Source organism: Myotis myotis, unplaced genomic scaffold, assembly GCF_014108235.1.
Source record: "Myotis myotis isolate mMyoMyo1 unplaced genomic scaffold, mMyoMyo1.p scaffold_m19_p_4, whole genome shotgun sequence".
Classification (NCBI taxonomy): domain Eukaryota; kingdom Metazoa; phylum Chordata; class Mammalia; order Chiroptera; family Vespertilionidae; genus Myotis; species Myotis myotis.
This window is the reverse complement of record NW_023416346.1, coordinates 109,927,684-109,948,027: the sequence shown is the minus strand read 5'-3', so window position 1 is coordinate 109,948,027 and position 20,344 is coordinate 109,927,684. Positions and strand designations below refer to the sequence as shown.

General features: G+C 35.0%; 1 protein-coding gene and 1 pseudogene across 1 annotated transcript in view; both read right to left on the bottom strand.

The window, feature by feature from the left end:
* The window catches only part of DMD (dystrophin), a 1,824,373-nt gene that overhangs the window by 1,387,336 nt on the left and 416,693 nt on the right, over nucleotides 1-20,344 (bottom strand). The window contains exons 29-31 of the mRNA XM_036304100.1: nucleotides 7,359-7,469; nucleotides 6,802-6,975; nucleotides 1,160-1,315 (exon numbers count right to left, since the gene is read on the bottom strand). Of these exons, the coding sequence (XP_036159993.1) occupies nucleotides 1,160-1,315; nucleotides 6,802-6,975; nucleotides 7,359-7,469 (441 nt within the window). The remainder of the gene's footprint in view (nucleotides 1-1,159; nucleotides 1,316-6,801; nucleotides 6,976-7,358; nucleotides 7,470-20,344) is intronic.
* On the bottom strand, nucleotides 4,806-5,995 carry LOC118654262 (annotated as a pseudogene).

The window sequence follows — 20,344 nt, the reverse complement described above, 5'->3', positions numbered from 1 at the left end:
TTCAGATAACCTTTGTTTCTTCTGATTTTATTCAACAAAACCACTGTTGTTGAAGGAGCTCAGAAGATTTAAATGCAGATGATTTTTCTTTAGAAGGAATACTATAGCATTTTATAAGATGACATTTCTAAATATTCCCTTTATCACTCATACTTCTAAGTCTTTATTTCAAAAATAAATTTCTGCCCTACATTTTTGCTGTATTCTGCCATACTAATAAAGCTAAGTATGATTTGTTAGTAATGTTTCATTTTGCTTTAATGATATTACTAAGTGCGTCACTTGTATTTTTTAGCTGAGCATCAAAAAATCTTTTAGTTAGCTTAGCAATGTAAAATAACAGCATAGCAAAGGTCAGGTCAGTCCTTCATGTTTTTTATGAACACTTTCTATGAACTATCATTATTTTGAACCATCAAAGCTCTGAATTTGAGGGAAGTGAGAGAACTGTTCTAGACATTGCACAGTTTTGGAAAGAGAAGCTGAAGAGATGCAAACATCTTTAACATTGAAATGGACTCGGTCATTAGACTCTGATCAGGGCAAAAATATGAAAATATTCACAGAGCCATAGGACTTAACTGGCTCTCTATGCTATCTTATTAGTCAAATGCGGTGGATTATGCAATGCTTGACAGACAGGGAAACAAATTCTGTGGAATACACCAGCTCTATTTCACCTAATGTGACCTATGAAGAAAATGTCAACTCTATTGTACCTCAACATAAGTAGGTACATTCGTTTTTTTGTTTGTTTTGTTGTTGTTTGTCCCTTTTTTTAAGGAGGTACATTTGTTTATAAAATTTACCAGCCTTTGAATCAGCACATGTATATTTATACAGTGAAAAAGGGACAAGTATAGAGCAAAGAAACCTTTTTAGAACAATGTGATGGACCAATAACAATCCGATGGACCAATAGCAAGCTTTAAATACTTTTAATGTAGACTGGAAGATTTTCATTGATTAATTATTGTTTCTTAAGAATTGCACATGGGAATCTATCTCTATGTATATATGTATGAATGTATATATGTATCTATCTATTGAAAGGCAGTAAGACTTTCTAAAATATTTATTGTATATAATTACTGCCTCTTGCTTTATGATTTATAAGGAAAGTGGAAGAAGCCAGTACTTATGGTTTCAGTGCACATACCTTTGCTCCCAGCTCATTATAATGCAATTTCAAAGCTGTTATTCTTTCATCAAGCTCTTTAGGGTTTTCTGTCTGTTTCTTCTGTACAATCTGACGTCCAGTTTTTATCACCATCTCCACTTCAGACTTCACTTCACTCAGACTTTTATACAAGTTCTAAGTTAAAACAAAAAACAAAACATAAGAAGAAGAAACAGTGCCTAACTCATACTGTTATTAATAAAAAGAAACAGGGGCAGAGATCACCTTAATTGCTATTTCATGTTTATAGTTTTAAGGGGGCAAAAATTTGTATCTGTGATCAATATCTAGCTTTTGCATTTTCTGTTTATTTCAAGTTCCTATTTGTAATAATATATACACATACAGACATGTATAGTTTAGTTATTCTTACTAAAGTAAGAGTGCATCACATATATATTTAGTTCTTCAATACAAATTTGTAAAGCTAATTTCTAGATGTTATTGATTTATATACTTTTATTTTATTTTTCATTTAAGTATGGTGGGTATACAATATTTTTAACGTTATAGTTATATAATTCCAGTTGTGAGATTGGAAAAATTCATTTACTCATTCACAAGATATTTATGGAGTGCTTACTACATTCCATATAATATTCAAGTGACTAGAGAATCAGTCATAGCCAAGACAGACACGTTCACTACTGCTCTCATGGTGCTTATATTTTAGTGGTGATAAAACATCTAAATTTCCAAATCATGCTTTTGGTATATTAAATCACAGAGAAAGAAGAAAGAAAATTTCCCATATGTTAGATTATACAAATCTATTTTAATGGGGCTGATCAATTAAATATAGACAGATATAAATATGTTACTTAAAACTCACATGTACATCATAACTACAAAGAACACACACATTGATTCACAAAGTGTGCTGCCATAACAAAGCTTTGTGGAACAAGTATCATAACTTTGCCTTGCAATTATTTTCCTGGAAATTTATGTGTGCTTGTTATGCATACATGCATGCATAAACACATGTAGATATGCATCAATGCATACATGCATATATCATAGTTTACATTATACTTTTGCTGCTTTAATTTGGTCAGGGATTAAGTCTGAATGACAACAATTTATTTCACTGGTACTAAGAAATAAACTTGCTGGTAGGTAATTGTTTTTTGGAATTAGAACACAAATTGGGTTTGTTTTCTCTTTTTCATTTAAAATCAATGTCTAAAAATGTTTTGTAGGGGCTGAGCAGTTATCTTATTCATTAAGGTTAAGCACATAATCTATTTCCATCTTAACCCCATGTGATGATTATTTGAAATAAATATTCTTTTATCAATAATTTTGAGTTCTGTCTGAGCTTTCCAGATAATTTGCTGTTTTTGTTTGTTTCTTAATTTTTTTATCTTTATTGTTGAAAGTATTACAGATGTCTCCTTTGTTTTCCCCATTGACCCCGCTCCACCCTGCACCTGCCCCTCCCAGGCCTTCACCACACCATTGTCCGTGTCCATGGGCTATGCATATATGCACATAAATTCCCCCGTTAATCTCTTCCCACCTACCCACCCCACTCTGCCTTCCCTCAGAGATTCCTCAGTGTGTTTCATGCTTCTGTCTCTGGATCTATTTTGTTCATCAGTTTATTTTGTTCATTAGATTCCACATATGAATGAGATAATGTTATACTTATCCTTCTCTGACTGGCTTATTTCACTTAGCATAATACTTTCCAGGTCCCTCCATGCTGTTGCAAAATGTCAAGTTCCTTCCTTTTTACAGCCATGTAGTATTCCATGGTATAAATGTACCATGACTTTTTTTATCCACTTATCTGCTGATGGCCACTTGGGCTGTTTCCAAATCTTAGCTATAGTGATTTACTTTAAAATATATATATATATATATATATATATATATATATATATATATATATATATATATCTTTATTGATTTCAGAGAGGAACGGAGAGGGAAAGAGAGATAGAAACATCAATGATGAGAGAGAATCATTGATTGACTGCCTCCTGCAGGCCCCCTACTGGGGGTTAAGCCCACAACCCAGGAATGTGCCCTTGACTGGAATCGAACCCGGGACCCTTCAATCTGCAGGCTGACACTCTATCCACTGAGCCAAACCAGTTAGGGCATGATTTACTTTTTTATTTTTATTTTACTTTATTTCTATCTTAGAAATTATAAACATATATGGGTATATAGAACCATTCAAAATTTTAATTATCATGTTGGAAATCAACTTTGTGAATTTTGGAATCAGAGATACTTCCAAATTATTTACACTTCAAATTTTTAAAAAAAAAATCTTAATTATTTACCTTTATGATGGAGGCTCATTCAAAGTAGTAGTATTTATTAACTTCATGTCTTCCAATAGGCAGAGAAAATATGTGTCACTATTTTAGGAAAATACTCTATTTATTTGCACTGATTTTTTTTAACAGAATAAAAATTTATTGAAGGCAAAGACCATGATTATATCATATGCAATAGAGCATCTTAAGTGCTGAAAAAATCTAAAAGTTGTTAAGAAAACAACTTATGAAAGGACTACTTGAATTTGTCCTGAATTCAAATCAGAACCAGAAATGAGTTGAGCGAGCACCTTGAGCTCTTTCCTGTGCACTGAATCAGGGCACAGTCACAGCTGGGCACCAATCAGGTTGTTTACAGCTTCTATATAATAGCAGACAAACTTTGTGAGGTACCATTACAGACCTGTTCCTAGAAGAAAATAAACAATAGCTCTCCCTTTGCAAAAATATTTATTCATAACAACAGTGTACTTGGGTCATTTTGCCTTTAATTCTTTGCACAGTATTTAAGAAGACATATGTCCCCATGTACTCCTAAGACTATACATCTTATATCAACTAATAACTAGATATTATTAAATTCAAAATTTTTATTGGTCCCTGATCCATGTGGCTTAGTTGGAGAGTTATCCCATACACCAAAAGGTGGCAGGTTCGATCCTTGGTCGGGGTGTGTGTGGGAGGCAACCAATCCATGTTTTGATATTTCTCACATCTCTCTCTCTCTCTCTCTCTCTCTCTCTCTCTCTCTCCTTTCTTCCCTCTAAAAATCAATAAAATTATTTTTTTTAAAAATTTATTTTGGAGCTAAGGATATGTATAATAATTATATCACTAAAATGCAGCCTGTATTATAAAAATGTTATCACATGTAAAATTCCTCATAATTTTTTACAATATATAAAGCTTTTTGTTAAAAAGATATTTTCCTGTTCATAATGATATGAATGAAATGTACTAAAGGGCCTCTTTTTCATTTATGCTATGAAGCAGATGCAGAAACTATCCTTAAAAACATAAAGTACTACATAGATAAACATTTCCCCTTTAATGTTAATAACATTCAGCATTTTTATTGTATGTTATTCCTACCTTAATAGTCCATTGAACACATAGAGTTAGAATAATATTTCTATTACTCTAGTATATGTCCTCATAACTCAGCTTTATGTTGTCAGAGAAGCCATATGACCTGGTGAATTTCTAATAATTGCAACAAAGGGCACTGCTGCAAATTTGAAAGTCCAGTGAAGATTTAAACTTCAGGCTAATTATCCTGAAGTCTATGGCCTTTTTAGTAAAAATAATTTGTCTTTAAATACTGCTTATTTTTAGGAAATAAATAGCAAACTATATACACTGTGGAGCCTGAATTCCCCCATCAAAATGTGAATGGTGGTCTAGTTTCAAAGCTCCTGCATATACTCTGTGGCATGGTTGGCTGCTGTCTTTAGTGCCTCAGGTGGAGGTGGAAGGCTTTCCAACAACTTCACAAAATAATGTCAATAAACCTTATCCATGATCCCAAAGCGACCTTTGCCGTGGTAATGCATTTCAGGTATTGGCCTCGCCCTGAGGTGAACTCAGCGATGTATAAAATGGATCTGAATTCCACATTGTGGTCTCTCACTGCCATATCTTGCGATGCTAAAAAAAAATCTCATTGCCCTAGCTGGTTTGGCTCAGTGGATAGAGCGTCATCCTGCGGTCTAAAGGGTCCTGGGTTTGATGACAGTCAAGGGCACATGCCCGCGTTGCGGGCTCGATCCCCAGTAGGGGGCGTGCAGGCGGCAGTCGATCAATGATTCTCATCATTCTACCTCTCTCTCCCTTTCCCTTCCTCTCTGAAATCAATAAAAATATATTTAAAAATATATATATATATTAAATATATATATTAAATATATATTAAATATAAAAAATATATTAAATATATTTTTAAATATATTTTTATTGATTTCAGAGAGGAAGGGAGAAGAAGAGAGAGATAGAATCATCAATGATGAGAGGGAATCATTGATTGGCTGCCTCCTGCATGTCAGACCGAGCCCACAACCCAGGCATGTGCCCCTGACCAGAATCGAACCTGGGACCCTTGAGTCCACAGGCCGATGCTCTATCCACCGAACCAAACTGGCTAGGGCTAAAAATATTTTTTTTAAAAAGAATCTCATTAATTGTTTGGGTTCTTTTTTTTTTTGTCGCTAAATTTAAATTGAGCCAAAGCCTGGTCAATGAACATTCCTCAAATCAATTTTGCCAAATACCACATCTTGTCTTTGCTGTAGTGCTTTATTTGACTTTGACAATAGTAGATTTCTGCTGGTCTCTGAGGTTCTCCAGGCCATCATGGAAGATAAACAATTTTATTCTTCTCCCATTTTCAAGAAATGTCGAGAAGCACTTTTGTGGATGTGTTATTGGGGTAAAACACTCTGAGATGAAAGAACTCCAAGGCTAGCTTCCCCCTCAGATTCTGCATCCATAACACACCCAAACTATCCAGTATTGCCGCCACCATCTTTCTCTCTCACCCTCAATGGGAGCCTACCCCCATCTGCGACTTTTTATTCTGTCTTTGTGGTGCAGTGGCATTTCAGTGTATATCCAGCACTGGTGTTTAATGGAAAGATCTTAAGGTTTGGAGTAAGAGTGCCTAGATTGAAATCTTACTTTTGCCTTTTATTAGCTTTTGTCTTTAACTTCCCTCATTTCATCTGTAGCCTTGAGAATTCAAGGTTAATTGTGCAGATTGCTAAGCATACTTGGTACTCATATCCGGCATGTTGTTTTATTATTGCAACTATTGTTATTGCTGTTTCCAGACTAATACAGAGCAGGTCCTCGAATCATGTCATTTCACTCAGCATTTCTTTATATTGTTGATGCAATGCCGTAGGAACTTAATTCTCATTTATATCAATTATCCTATGGTAAAATTAGTTTCACACTTCATTTTGCTTAAAGTTGCAGAACCTATCTATGATGGTGAGGACTTACTGTATTTCTTTTCAGTATTTCCATTAAAATATATTCAAAGCACCATAAGAATTAAATAATGAGGATGTTCTTTTATATTCTGCATAATCCTTAGAGAATTTTGGACTCAAAACAGATACACATAGAAGGGACATTAAATGGCTACTATTTCAGTAAAGTTCTTGCATTTCAATCCATCTGTGCTAATTTTTGTTCTTAACCTCAAAATTATATAGTGAATTTTAAAGTTATCTTAAAACAATTTTATGTTAATAAAGAGTACCATCAAGTACTTCTTAATAAAGGAAGTCAATGGCTAGCTGAGTATTTGTCACCAGAAATACGTACCACACAGTGATTTAACTGTGACTGTACTACTTCCTGTTCGATGCTCTTTGTTTCCAATGCAGGCAAGTGCATCTTCACTTCATCTAAAATCATCTTACTTTCCTGTAGACGCTGTTCAAAATTGGCTGGCTTCTGGAATAACCGAAACTTCATGGAAACCTCTTGCAATTTTTTCTGTAAATGTAAGAAACCACCAATTTAATTTTGCCTTCCAAACAATAATCAGTCATATTTCAATTTTTATTAAAATTATTTATTGTTATAAACAAAACTAAAAACAAACCAAAAACAATTGCTTTTTCCATTTGTTCAACACAAAAAATGTGCATTTGAGAGCAGAATTCACCAATTATTATAATATAATAAAAGATAACTTACTAACCTATTTTATCCTTAAAATGTACAACCCAAAATGTCTATATCATTTATATAACATATTGCAGTTTTTTTAAAAAATGCCCTCAAATCCAATTTTTCTAACAATCTAGTTGTCTAATATAGACTATGTTTTAATACTGACCTAAAACAAGTTACTTAGTTTTTACAAAAATATGTACCTGGGCCACATCAATTTGGGATAGTACCCTTTGAGCAGCCTCCTTTTCCTGGTGACGTTTCTTCATTTCTTCTAAACTGATCTCATGACTTGTCAAATCTGATTGGATTTTCTGTTGGGAGAACAGCATTATTAGTCAGCATGCTTCTGCAAGTTATTACAATGAACAGTTTACTTTCCAAAAGACAGAATTCAGAAACTGTCTTAAAATAGTGTTACAATATACCCTCTTCTAGAATGATAATATATATCGCCCAAAAATTAAAAATAATAAAATGATAATATACAGAGGGTTTTTTACTTACCAAGAAGTTATCAAAAATCAAATGACTTATTTCTCTACTAGCAGGATTATTATAAAAATATATATTAATCTTTTGAATTAGTGATAATGAACAAGCTATTTCAGATGTCATTTTCAGTAGGGAATATCTATATCTAATATGTAAAACTGAAATTCTTTTATCATTGAATCAACACTCACATCTGACCAAAGACAACATGTTAAGTTTTATAAAAATAGCTAACTGTGACAGGGATAAGATATAATAAGAAAGTTGCATGTGGACAACATTCCTTAATAATGATCTGTACTCATTCATTCTGTGCCATTTTTTCAGTTAAATTTCAGGGAAACTATGGAAATAGTAAAGGGAAGTTAATACTACAGTGGGTTTTGATTTTTGTCTGGTAGATACTTAATAAGTTCCTGCAGAGAAAGCACCAAACCTTTTTGAACCTCAATTTTCTCATCTCTAAACTGAAGATGACCATGACAAGCCAGCAATGAAGCACTGTCACAATTTTTAGGCAGCATATCTGGAAAAATTTTCATGTCTGTGAGTAGACAGCTACAGCAGTTTTGGTAAAGAGATTAGATGTTATTGCATTTATGAAAATGCCTGTTCAAGTTGTTTGCACAAATATATAGTCATAAATTGTCAGTGTCATTATTTATGATTTGTTTATGAGAAGAAGAGCCTTGGTGAGAAAGGGGAGAGTCAAGGAGGAGTTAGAAACTGATCAAACTTGAATAGCCTTAGTGGAAACTGATAAAAGAAACAGATGAGGGAAATCTGCAAAAGACAATCAGAAAGAGCAGAAGGACCAAATAATGCATATGTAACAGTATCAGTCTACAGGGTTTTAAAACTCTCATCTGGTCAACACTGAAGTAATTGAGTAGAGAAGAAAATGATATTCATTTAAGCTTTACACTAGAGGGAAAAGAGAAGAGCTCTGAAGGAAATCATTATTCCCATCATCAGATGTTTGCATGAGCTTATGTACCAAAGGTTCCCATAAATTTATTTAATCACCTGGTCAAACTATTTATCATCCTCATTACAAATGAGGGTAGAGATAATGACTTATCCAAGGTAATATACCAAGCAAATAGCAAACTCAATGCCCAACTATATTACCTCTTAAATTATGATTAACAAATAAAAGCATCCCCACATGGACATTTATCAGACAACACAGGCATTCAAAATCTTATTTGCATATTAATAGTATTTAGTTTATTAGTTTGATTCATGAAACAAGTTCTGCATCTACTACTCAATTCTACATAGTGAGAACAAAACTAGTGTCCCTATTTTTAAGACACTTTTGTTCTAGGGAGACAGAATATAGAGATATAAGTAAATCACAAAGCAGAAATGAGCAATAGAAAACTTCATGCTCTGCAATAAAAGAGAAGGGAAAATTAATTTCTACTATAGGATGTGGTGAAATTATAAGATGTTGGCATAATTTAAATTGCATATGGCTGAGAAGGAGTTTTAATGGGTAGGGAATAAGAAAATTGGATCTCATGCCAGGCTGTGAACCATGCTAGCAAAGATTGTGTTTCCAGCATGTAGAGTGTGTATGTGCTTCGCTTCATGGAAGGAAAGATAGAGTGTGGGGAGAGTAAGAATTACTTTCTAAAAGAGGAATTAATGTGAAACTATTGAGACTTAAGTTTCAGGGCCCTTCACTTGCCAAAGACTCTTCTATAATGCAGCATCTAATTTTCTATTTTATATAGTTTTTTTTTTCTATTTTATATAGTATTTTTCTTAAAGATTGCCCCCTCCCCAAAGCTGCCTCTTGTTGCTTGCATTATAAAACAAAGCTAACATTTTCTACAAATAAGCCATACTGTTATTAAGGCTCGTAAGCAATAGACACAACAATGACTTATAACACACAAGAAAAAACTGAACTTTTATCTGTCACCAGAGGATAAGAAGGACCACATAACTTGTGAGAGGAAAGTTTGGCAATTTGGAACTCAATGCAAAGGTTTCATGGACTCTGAGATATTCACAGTTAGATCAAATAGTTGGATGGACTATTGAGAATGTCTGTGCTCTTAAAGTGTCATCACTACTGAAACTATTAAAATTGAAAATAAGTGATGGTTGAATATCATATAAAACTGAGATTTTAGCATAATTTATAGACAGCATTTCTAGAAAAATTCTCATATTTGTACTACTGTTCCAATATGATTAGAGATCCAAATTTATTTATAAATTAAGTACATTATACATGAAAAGAGCCCAGTGGCAAAATATATTTTAGAAATTAAGGATAAACATGTGTCTGTAACACAGAATTCCTCAGAATGTTTTATATATTTATATACATTGTGATATCCAAGAGGAACGTAGTTCTTTATTCAAATTAAACTTTATAATTCTAAATATACTTAATGACTATACTCAGGAACAGCAATCCAATTCATTATTAAAGTTATAAGATAAAATTGATATATAATTCCAATCAATTCTACTTTGGGAAGTTATACTTCTTGCATCACACTTATATTTAGTTAGCACTTTTACAAATTAATGCCTCAATTCTTACTTTCAACTGAAAATACACTTTTAATTTGTATTTAAGATATTGTTTAACACCTACTTTTATTTAACCTCATCAGAATATTATTCTGGAAACAATTAAACTGCTAATGACTTTAGGGCAGACTTATTGTGACACAGATAAATATTATTTCTTTAAAATAGAGTGTTTTGGAAATTTGCAGGCAGAATGGATGATCTCTTATTTTAAAATTCCTCAATAAAAAAAGACACGCATTACATAATCTTTCCTGACATTATGATCGGACAATGAAAAATATTATATTGTAGAAGAAAACATTGAGAATGGAAGATGTGAAACAAAGGGAAATGATTTCTACACTTGGCTACCAATAAGATTTGCTAAAGATCTAAATAAAGATGTACAATTTGAGTTGTATTTTAGCTTAAAATATACATCTATCAGGCCGAAACCGGTTTGGCTCAGTGGATAGAGCGTCGGCCTGCGGACTGAAAGGTCCCAGGTTCGATTCCGGTCAAGGGCATGTACCTGGGTTGCGGGCACATCCCCAGTAGGAGATGTGCAGGAGGCGGCTGGTCGATGTTTCTCTCTCATCGATGTTTCTAACTCTCTATCTCTCTCCTTTCCTCTCTGTAAAAAATCAATAAAATATAGAAAAAAAATATATATACATCTATCAGGATATGTGTTCAAAGAAAATAAACAACTGATCTGGTGAAATGATCAGCTTGGCTTCAAATAAAATCAGTAATTTCCAAGATAATTAAAATGAAATGACTTAGTAAATCAGGGCCTGCTGATTGAGAAAACGCCTACGTGTGTTCTAATAGGTGTTCTAATTCCTATACTTTTCAGGATCACTAGATTTTTTTTTCCCATGAAAGTGACAAAAATATAAAGTAAATTATATTATCATGCCATTACCAAAAAAGTCATTTGACAATACAGTAATTATGTTCCTAACTAGCACTATCTATTGAAACTAGGAAATAACAATGGAAATAGAAATAACCATTTTTTACATTAAAAATTGTAAAGAGCGGATTATAGAACTAAAAATCAATCAAACATTAATGACATTTCCAATAGAGCACTTTACAATTAACTGAGCCAAGAGCACTGCTTTTTATCAGGATTTACCTCATCAGACATTCTCATATATCAAATTAATGACAGAAAATGACAAGCAAAATTAAGCTGTAGCTGTCTTAAGTGTTTAATGGAATAAAGGAGACTTTATATAAAATAATTATTAGAGCTTTTGTGATGTCGAAGAAAATGATTCCAGAGAAAATAACTAAAATGTTTCAAAAGGAAAAGTATTAGATGTCATATTGAGACTATTCATAGAGAAATGTAACACTGTTAGATTAGTCATTTTAAACATTAGCAATTTTGAACTTGCATCCTTGGGAAGGAAAAATGTCCACATAGAACACATACTCACAAAATTAAAGGAAGAAAATATATTAAAATATTTTGAAAATTCTGTACTTTTAAAATATGGAGGACATTAAAACATAATAATGCTCAAGGGCAGATAATTTTGAAAAGTTCCAGATTATACTTTGTAATAACTTAGTAAGTAAAGAAGTAAGAAAAAGTTCACACAGCTTTTTATTATTGTTTATAAAAAAAAAGTCCTATAAATTGATTGGATGAATTAGAAAGCATAGTATCTGAAAATTGAGTCTTATCAGATAAAGCAGTTTTTACTTTTATCAGAAATATTTATCAGGCAATGAGCTTGTTATAATTTAACAACTTGACCACAGTGTATTTCAGGTAAGTGAGGTATATTGGAACCTTCAATTCATATTTATTAAGATAAATATATATTTGTGCACATGTATATATCCATACAGATACATATATATGTGTATGTGTGAAAATGTATGCAATGACATTTTATTTATCTTAATTTTTTTAAAGAATAGTTTATTGATTTCTAAAGAGAGAGAGAGAGAGAGTGAAACCTTGATTCAAGAGTCCACACTGTGAATGGAACCAGGAACCTAGGCAGGGGCGCTGGCCAGAATTGAAACAGCAACCTTTCAGTGCTCTGGCCTGTGCCCAACCAACCAAGCCACACCGGCCAGGGCAAAATGGCAAACATTTAATATCACTAAAATAAATTTACCTATTGACTTAGTTCACTCATAAGTACTTTGGTGGAGCATCATTTTAGGAGCTTTAAGAAATTAACTGATCGCTATCTTCTTCCATTCTGGGGGTAGGAGGGATATGAAGGAAATATTCTATTTTAGTGTTTCCCAAACATTTTTCCTTGACATATGAGTTCTGTAGTATATTACCAAATTTCTGGAAAAACACGTTTCTGGGGTGTATTAAGTCTGGGTTAAACTTTAAGCCTAAAAAAAAAATGCAAGGTTTACTATAAATCTCCAGAGGTTAATACAACATGTTAATTTTTGGAAGAAAACTTGATGACAGACCCTTATAAATTTGAAAGTAAACATTGTGTGGAATTATTCATCCTTGTAATACAGCTGAGAAATGATATTCTTCTTAGTTATAATAATTATAAAAGTGATGATAATAGAATAGGTCATTATAAAAATGTGTTTTCAAGCAATTATGGTTACTTTCCAAATTAGATAAGTGAAGAGACAAAACTTTGGGGGAAATCTGGATATCTTATAGAAATATCGGGGTACTGTAGTAGCTGTAGGTTAATTTTTGCTCTTAGAGAGATAATTATCAATGTGGAGAATGAAGATCTAAGTTAAAGTCCCACCATCAGTAAAAATACTTTAGAAGTGAAATCCATTAAATGTATTAAAGTATGAACAATTGAAGCATTATGATATTACTGTGTAGGCTCTTATAGTGAACACCATTATGGTCATTGATAAATAATCATAATTTAAGTTAATTCCAGGTTATTTAACAAAATCCCTCTCATTTCACCCTTTCCTGCATGTAAAAAAAAAAAAAATAGAATGAAAAGTTGATGGCAAGCTGAAGTTATTTTTAAACTTACTATTTGAAATATTCTCTATTAATAGTGTCTTTTAAAATTAGCTTTATTGTGGTATAATTTGCATTCCATAAAATTCAATAACTCACTGAATTTTAGTAATATTTAGAATTGTGCAACCATAGCCACGATTTGATTTTTGGAACATTTCTAAGCCCCCCAAATGATCCCGTGAGTGTATTTGCCTAACTCTCCATCCCCATTCCCAATCACTAATATAGCCTGTTCAAATACTCTCTTGCACATAAATATTCAACTTATCTAACTCATTATATTGTTGTAAAGATAAAATCAAATATTGTGGATGCTTTGTGAGCAGTCATCATTCATATGGTACAGTCCATGAAAAGTATGTAATACATAGAAATGCTGGAATATGTAATTTCCATTAATCATTTCCTGTCACATGAAACATTTTATGGTATACTACTTAAAATATCTTGGAAGTCTTTTCAAAGTTCCAAACCTTGGCAGTGTCATAAAGCACTATGCCAAGATGTTTTCATGATATTATGCAGTTGCATATATAAAAAAAAAGTTACTGATGATCATGTTCAACTTGGTTGACCAGCAATTCTTTCATTTGCATTTTTCTTCTGTGCTATGGAAAGATGCATTGCTTGTCCACTTTTTTTCCTTAACAGTTCCTAGGACATTTATCTGGCACATATTTAGTGCTTAACTCTGTAGAATTTAATGAATGCATCAAATATTTACTGAGGACCTGCTATGCAGTCCTGCTTTCTTGCAGCTGACCTTAGGTGTGTAGGGGATGGGAGTTGGTAGAGAAAAAAACAAAATGCTAATAAAAAAAATAAGGAAGTTTCTGATAGTCATAAATGCTAAAAAGAAAATAAACACAATGGAATATTATGCAGCTATAAAAAGGATTCCATACCATTTGTGGTAGCATGGATGGACGTGGCGATTATTATGTTATGTTAAATAAGTCAAAGAAAGACAAATATCACAGGCCCTCATTTATATGTGGAATCTAATGAACAAAATAAAGTCAAGAACAAAATAGGCGAGACACATGGATGCATGGAACAGACTAACCGATCTCAGAGGGAAGTGGGGTTGAGAAGAAAGGAAGAGATTAACCCAAGAATTTAATATTCATATATGCATTACCCATAGACACAGAAAACAGTGTGGGGAAGGCCTGGGGTGGTGTAGGGACTGGGAGGAGAGGGACAAAGGGGGGAGGAATGGAAGATATCTGTAATATTGTCAACAATTAAAAAAAACAGGGTGTGCTATGACAAGCATTATCTGGGTGTGCTTTTTAGAGTCCTAACTTCTCTGTCACCTTTTTTTGGAATAAATATCCATTTGAATGAGAGAAAACAAGGAAAATGGGTTGAATTTAAATCATTCCAAACTCCTCGGAGTACTGCAAGAGTCTTCAATGTGACCACAGTATGATGCTTCTAGTTTCACTTTTATATTTAAAATTTGTAGAGATTTTCACAATGGGATGCTATAATTTAATGGCAATATTAAGAAGTGCACTTCTGAGTTTATAATATGAAAGACGTGCATTTCTTTATTACACATCCTGTGAGGACATAATATGCAGTGTTTCCAAGTACAGTCAATGATGTGTAGCATGTTTATAATCTCTTGCATCTTTTGCAACTCTTACTTGTGATTACCTCCCACACTATTAAACATAAAAAAAACACTAATAGGCATTCTAAATAAGGAAGTAATGAGTTCTATGTAGTAACACATAGAGGTAGCATTTCAATGTTAGAAAAGACTTAAAATGAATTGCACTGTGTTTACCATTATATCTGCACTGCTGGGTAAAATAAACTAGAGTATTTTTTCCATGGCTCTGTGGAATTTACCATTGGAACCCCAATTTTGTTTGTTTTAAATCTTTATTGTTAAAAGTATTATATACTAGAGGCCCAATGCATGAAATTCGTGCAAGAGTAGGCATTCCTTCCCCCGACTGCTGGCACCGGCCTCCCTCTGGCACCCGGGACCCAGACTTCCCTCGCAGCCCCGGCTTCATCTGGAAGGACATCCGGTCTAATTAGCATATTATGCTTTTATTATTATAACCGTCCTCTTTTTTCCCCCTTGACCTCTTCTAGCCCACTTTCATCCCCCCATCCCAGGCCTTCACTACCCTATTATCTGTGTTCATAGGTTTTTCATATCCTATATAATAAAAGGGTAATATGACAAATTGACCCTAATGGCAGGTTGACCATGGCTACTCACCCCGGCCGGCCTTGCCCCCCAACGGGGACCCCCACCCTGATCCGGGGCCCTCATCAGGGAAGGCCAGCCAGCCCCCACCCGTGCACTCGGCCTCTATCCCATATAATAAAAGGGTGATATGCAAATTGACCCTAACAGCAGAACAACTAGAACAACTGCTTGACCAGTCACTATGAGGTGCACTGACCACCTCTCGGTCCCTTTCCCTGGCTGGCAGGCTCTGATCGCCCAATGGCAAATGGGGAAACGGGGGTGGGTGGCAGGGGACATGGGTGGCCCCTGCCCCACCAGTCACCCACACACAGAGGGCCATCAAGCAGGTGGAACGGCTGACCTCTAGGTTCCTCCCCCCAGCCGGCAAGCTCTGATCACCCGATGGTAAATGGGGAACTGGGGGGTGAGTGGCAGCAGAGGGCGGGGCCAGCTGCAGGCAGCGGGGGAAGATGGCCCTGATCATAGACCAGGCCGAGGCAGGGCCTCTAGTATGCATATAAATTCTTTGGTTGATCTCTTCCCACCCACCCACCCCTGCCTTCCCTCTGAGGTTCCACAGTCTGTTCCATGCTTCTATGTCTCTGGATCTATTTTGTTCAGCAGTTTATTTTGTTCATTAGTTTCCATATATGAGGGAGATCATGTGGTACTTGTCTTTCTCTGACTGGCTTATTTCACTTAACGTAATACACTCCAAGTCCCTCCATGCTGTCTCAAAGTGTAAGAGATCCTTTTTTTTTTTTTACTGCTGCATAGTATACCATGGTGTAAATGTACCACAGCTTTTTTTATTCACTCATCTACTGATGAGCACTTGGTCTGTTTCCAGATCTTAGCTATTGTAAATTGTGCTGCTATGAACATAGGAGTACGTACATTCTTTCTGATTGGTGTTTTGAGTTTCTTAGGATATATTCCTAGTAGTAGGATGACTGGGTCAAAGGGAGTTCCATTTTTAATTTTTTGAGGAATCTCCTTACTGTTTTCCATAGTGGCTACACCAGTCTGTATTCCCACCAGCAGTATACTAGGGTTCCCTTTTCTCCACATCCTCGCCAGAACTTATCATTTGTGGATGATAGCCATTCTGATAGGTGTGAGGTGATACCTCATTGTGGTTTTAATTTGCATCTCTCTGATGACCAGTGACTTTGAGCATTTTTTCATATGTCTGTTAGCCATCTGTAGTTTGCTTTGGAGAAGTGTCTATTTAGGTCCTTTGCCCATTTTTTAGTTGTATTGCTTTCTTCCTTTTGTTCAGTTGTGTGAGTTCCCTATATACTTTGGAAATTAACTCCTTATTGGATGTATCATTGGCAAATATGTTCTCCCATGCAGTGGGCTCTCTTTTCATTTAGTTAATTGTTTATTTGCTGTGCAGAAGATTTTTATTTTGATGTAGTCCCATTTGTTTACTTTCCCCTTATATCCCTATGCTCTAGCAGATGTATCCGTAAATATATTGCTCTCACAGATGTCTGAGATTTTGCTGCCTATGGAATGCAAATCTTTGTAACAGTTCTCTACTTTCTGTTATAAAATTATTTCATTATCACATAAATCCTGAGTTAATTCCTCTATGTGGGTTTATACTAATTCATAAATCAGTGTGGCAGGCTATAAAGTTAGACTGTTCTGAGTCATTTGAAAATCAAATGTACCTATTTACACTATAAAAGTCTTTTTTATTCTGTAATGAAATTATAAGCTGAGTCTGATAGACCAAAATCTGCATTTAAGTCTTTATTTTGTTAGTCATTGACTTACAGTCATTCAGAATACTTCTCCTATCTAATAAAGAGAGAATATGCTAATTAACCCTCACACCATCACAAAATGGCAGCACCCACAGCCAATAAGGAGGAAATATGCTAATTGCTGCCCCGCCTTAAAAGATGGCAGCGTCCACAGCCAATAAGTAGGGAATACGCTAATTGACCACCCAGCTCTCAAAGATGGCGGCGCCCACAGTCAATAAGGAGGGAATATGCTAATTGATTGCCATGCCCTCAGAGATGGAGGCACCCATAGCCACAATAAGATGGTGCCCAGTCCCTTCATCTCCCCAGCCGCCCAGGGCCGGCCTGAGGCACAGGCAAGCCTCAGATGGCAGCTTCCCAGCCACCTAGAGCTGGCCCGAGGCACAGGCAGGCCTCTGATGGCGGCTTCCCAGCTGCCCAGGGCTGCCCGAGGCTCAGGTAACCAGGGCCGGCCGAGGCTTGTGCTGCCGGCAGTGGCAGCAGCAGAGGTGTGATGGGGCATCACCTTCCCCTGATCGCTGGGTCGCCTCCCACCCCTGAGGGCTCCTGGACTGTGAGAGGGGCAGGCCGGGCTGAGGGACCCCCCCTCCAGTGCATGAATTTTCATGCACCGGGCCTCTAGTTTTAAAATATGGCCCAATATATTTAAAGTGAGTTATAAAATTTAGCTTCCATAAATACAGGAAGATCTCATTATGAATTGTTTTGATCTGCTACTAATGCCATCACTTTAAATTAATTGCTTTCTTTAGTAAACAGAAGATCCCTCTTTTCTATCTACTGATACTGTTTTAGCCACATTATTAATGGTATGAACAAAAGAGATGGAAAGAAGAAATCTGGTTTGTGGTGGACCTGAAATATCCCAAGTCTTAGTTGGCTGAGCAAAATATAAGAGCACTTTACTATATTGATTAAGAAGTCCTCTTCTTTGATGATAATGCTTTTGCTTCCTAAATTGTTCTATTTTTTTCCTGTTATTCATGCACATACATATACTATGAGGACATGAGGTTACAAAAGATGGGATCAGAATCTGCCAAACCGAAGTAGAAGGACAGTTTAGCTATTTCTTTTAAAAAATATATATATATTTTATTGATTTTTTTTACAGAGAGGAAGGGAGAGGGATAGAGAGTTAGAAACATCGATGAGAGAGAAACATCGATCAGCTGCCTCCTGCACACCCCCCACTGGGGATGTGCCCGCAACCAAGGTACATGCCCTTGACCAGAATTGAACCTGGGACCTTTCAGTCCGCAGGCCGACGCTTTAGCCACTGAGCCAAACCGGTTAGGGCGAGTTTACCTATTTCAATCACTGCTAGGCAACCCCAATGTTTCATGGGGTTATTTACATAACAGGATCATATTTTCATCTATAAACTGTGCATCATCAACACATAATATGGAGATTTTCAATAGGTCCACATGTGAGATTGTTCTTAGATGTTGGAGATTCAAAATATGAAATTACTGAAAAAGTGCAAATTATAAAGTATCTTCATAATTTTAATCATTACACTTAAGTAGTTATGACAACTCCAACAATGATTTAGAGACCCATCATGATATGTGAAATTAGGAAGAAAAAAGAAAATAATAAAACCAAACTGAGCTCATCCTCAAAGATCCACATTGAAAATTCTACTTGTCCAAATTAATTTGTTCATGCAGGAGTTCTCAGCTATGCTGTCTACTTTCACCCATTTCTCATAAGAGTAAGGGGACAATTAAAGTAGGAGAGAAAGTCACCAATAGTTTGATTTCCACCAGGACTCCCTTCCACTGAAATCTTGACACAGCCATAGCTGAGAATCTTTATCAAAGAGTGGTGAGAAATGTGATGTGAAAAAGTACTGGAGACATTCAGCCATTACCAGTAATGTAATATCCACAGTTGCCCTTAGCATTGGCTATACATTAGAATAACTGGGGAGAGGTTCTGAAAATTCTGATGACTGATTCCACCCAGAGATTCTGATGTGACTGGCCTGGGGTGCAGCATTAGATACTTGGATTTTTAGGTGCTAAAACAAAATCTCTGTGTTTTAGTGTGTACTTCAGGAAACTTAAAGAGTAAAGAAAGAAACACTCACAGCATTTATATTTTAATCATACTACTTTTTAAATAGCTCTAACGTTTCTGATTTCTATAACTAGAAGATAGATTCCTAAACTAGAAGAGTTTTCCTTATTTGCTTTCCTCTATTTGAATCAATCGGATGTCATCTGAAATTTGTATTTTAATTGGAAAAAAATATCTCTTTAAATGGACTGGCATTGGGCAGCTGATGCTGTGGTCATATGATCTAAGATTTTGGTTTAAGGGTTATAATTTTAAAGAAAATACTCAGTTGAACACATGCTCTGATATTCTTGCAGTATGTAGTTTCACTGTCTGAAAAAGTAAGCTTTGTTCCTCCAAGCTCATATCACAAAATAAAAAAGTAAAATAGTTTGAATCCAATTTAACATTAAAAGACCTGATTCTCTAATCATGACCGAGAAATGATCAATTAACATTTGGGGGCAGTGGGAAGCTCATTCCTGCCCTAGAGTTATAAGTGCAAATGGAATGCAAGGAAGTATCTTGATCTACTACTTTTATATATAATAAGAGTTTACCTGTCAAAAGTTGTACACATTGTATACACTTCCTTAATGTTGAGATTTTTTTTTATACTTGAGAAGCTCAAACAATCTTAAAAGGCAGAAAAAGAAAGTTTCATTAACAAATATACATTTAGTAGCAAAACTGCTAGTGCACCACACGGTGGAGTCAGACATCCACAAATCCATGTGGCCAGTCTGTGACAGGAAATCTGAGCACATACAGAAGATGACCAAACATGGTAATGCCATTCATTCTGTCCTGCTTCTCAGTGATGTATTAAAGCAAGTACTCAGTTTTGGAAAAGGGAAAGCTAAGCCTGCTGATCTTTTAATTAGCAATGAGCTTTTATAAAATCCAAAGAAACTGTTCTTTTTATTAATACAGAGTATTAATTCTTAGAAATTAGAAATTCTAAGAAAAAATAAATTCCCAGTTATTTATTATTAGAAAAATGTCATTTTGGTGGAATTCTTTGTGGGTTCCTGGTATGATACATTGTGCTTAAGTTCTGATTTCACAGACAACCTCTTTATTCTCTACTTG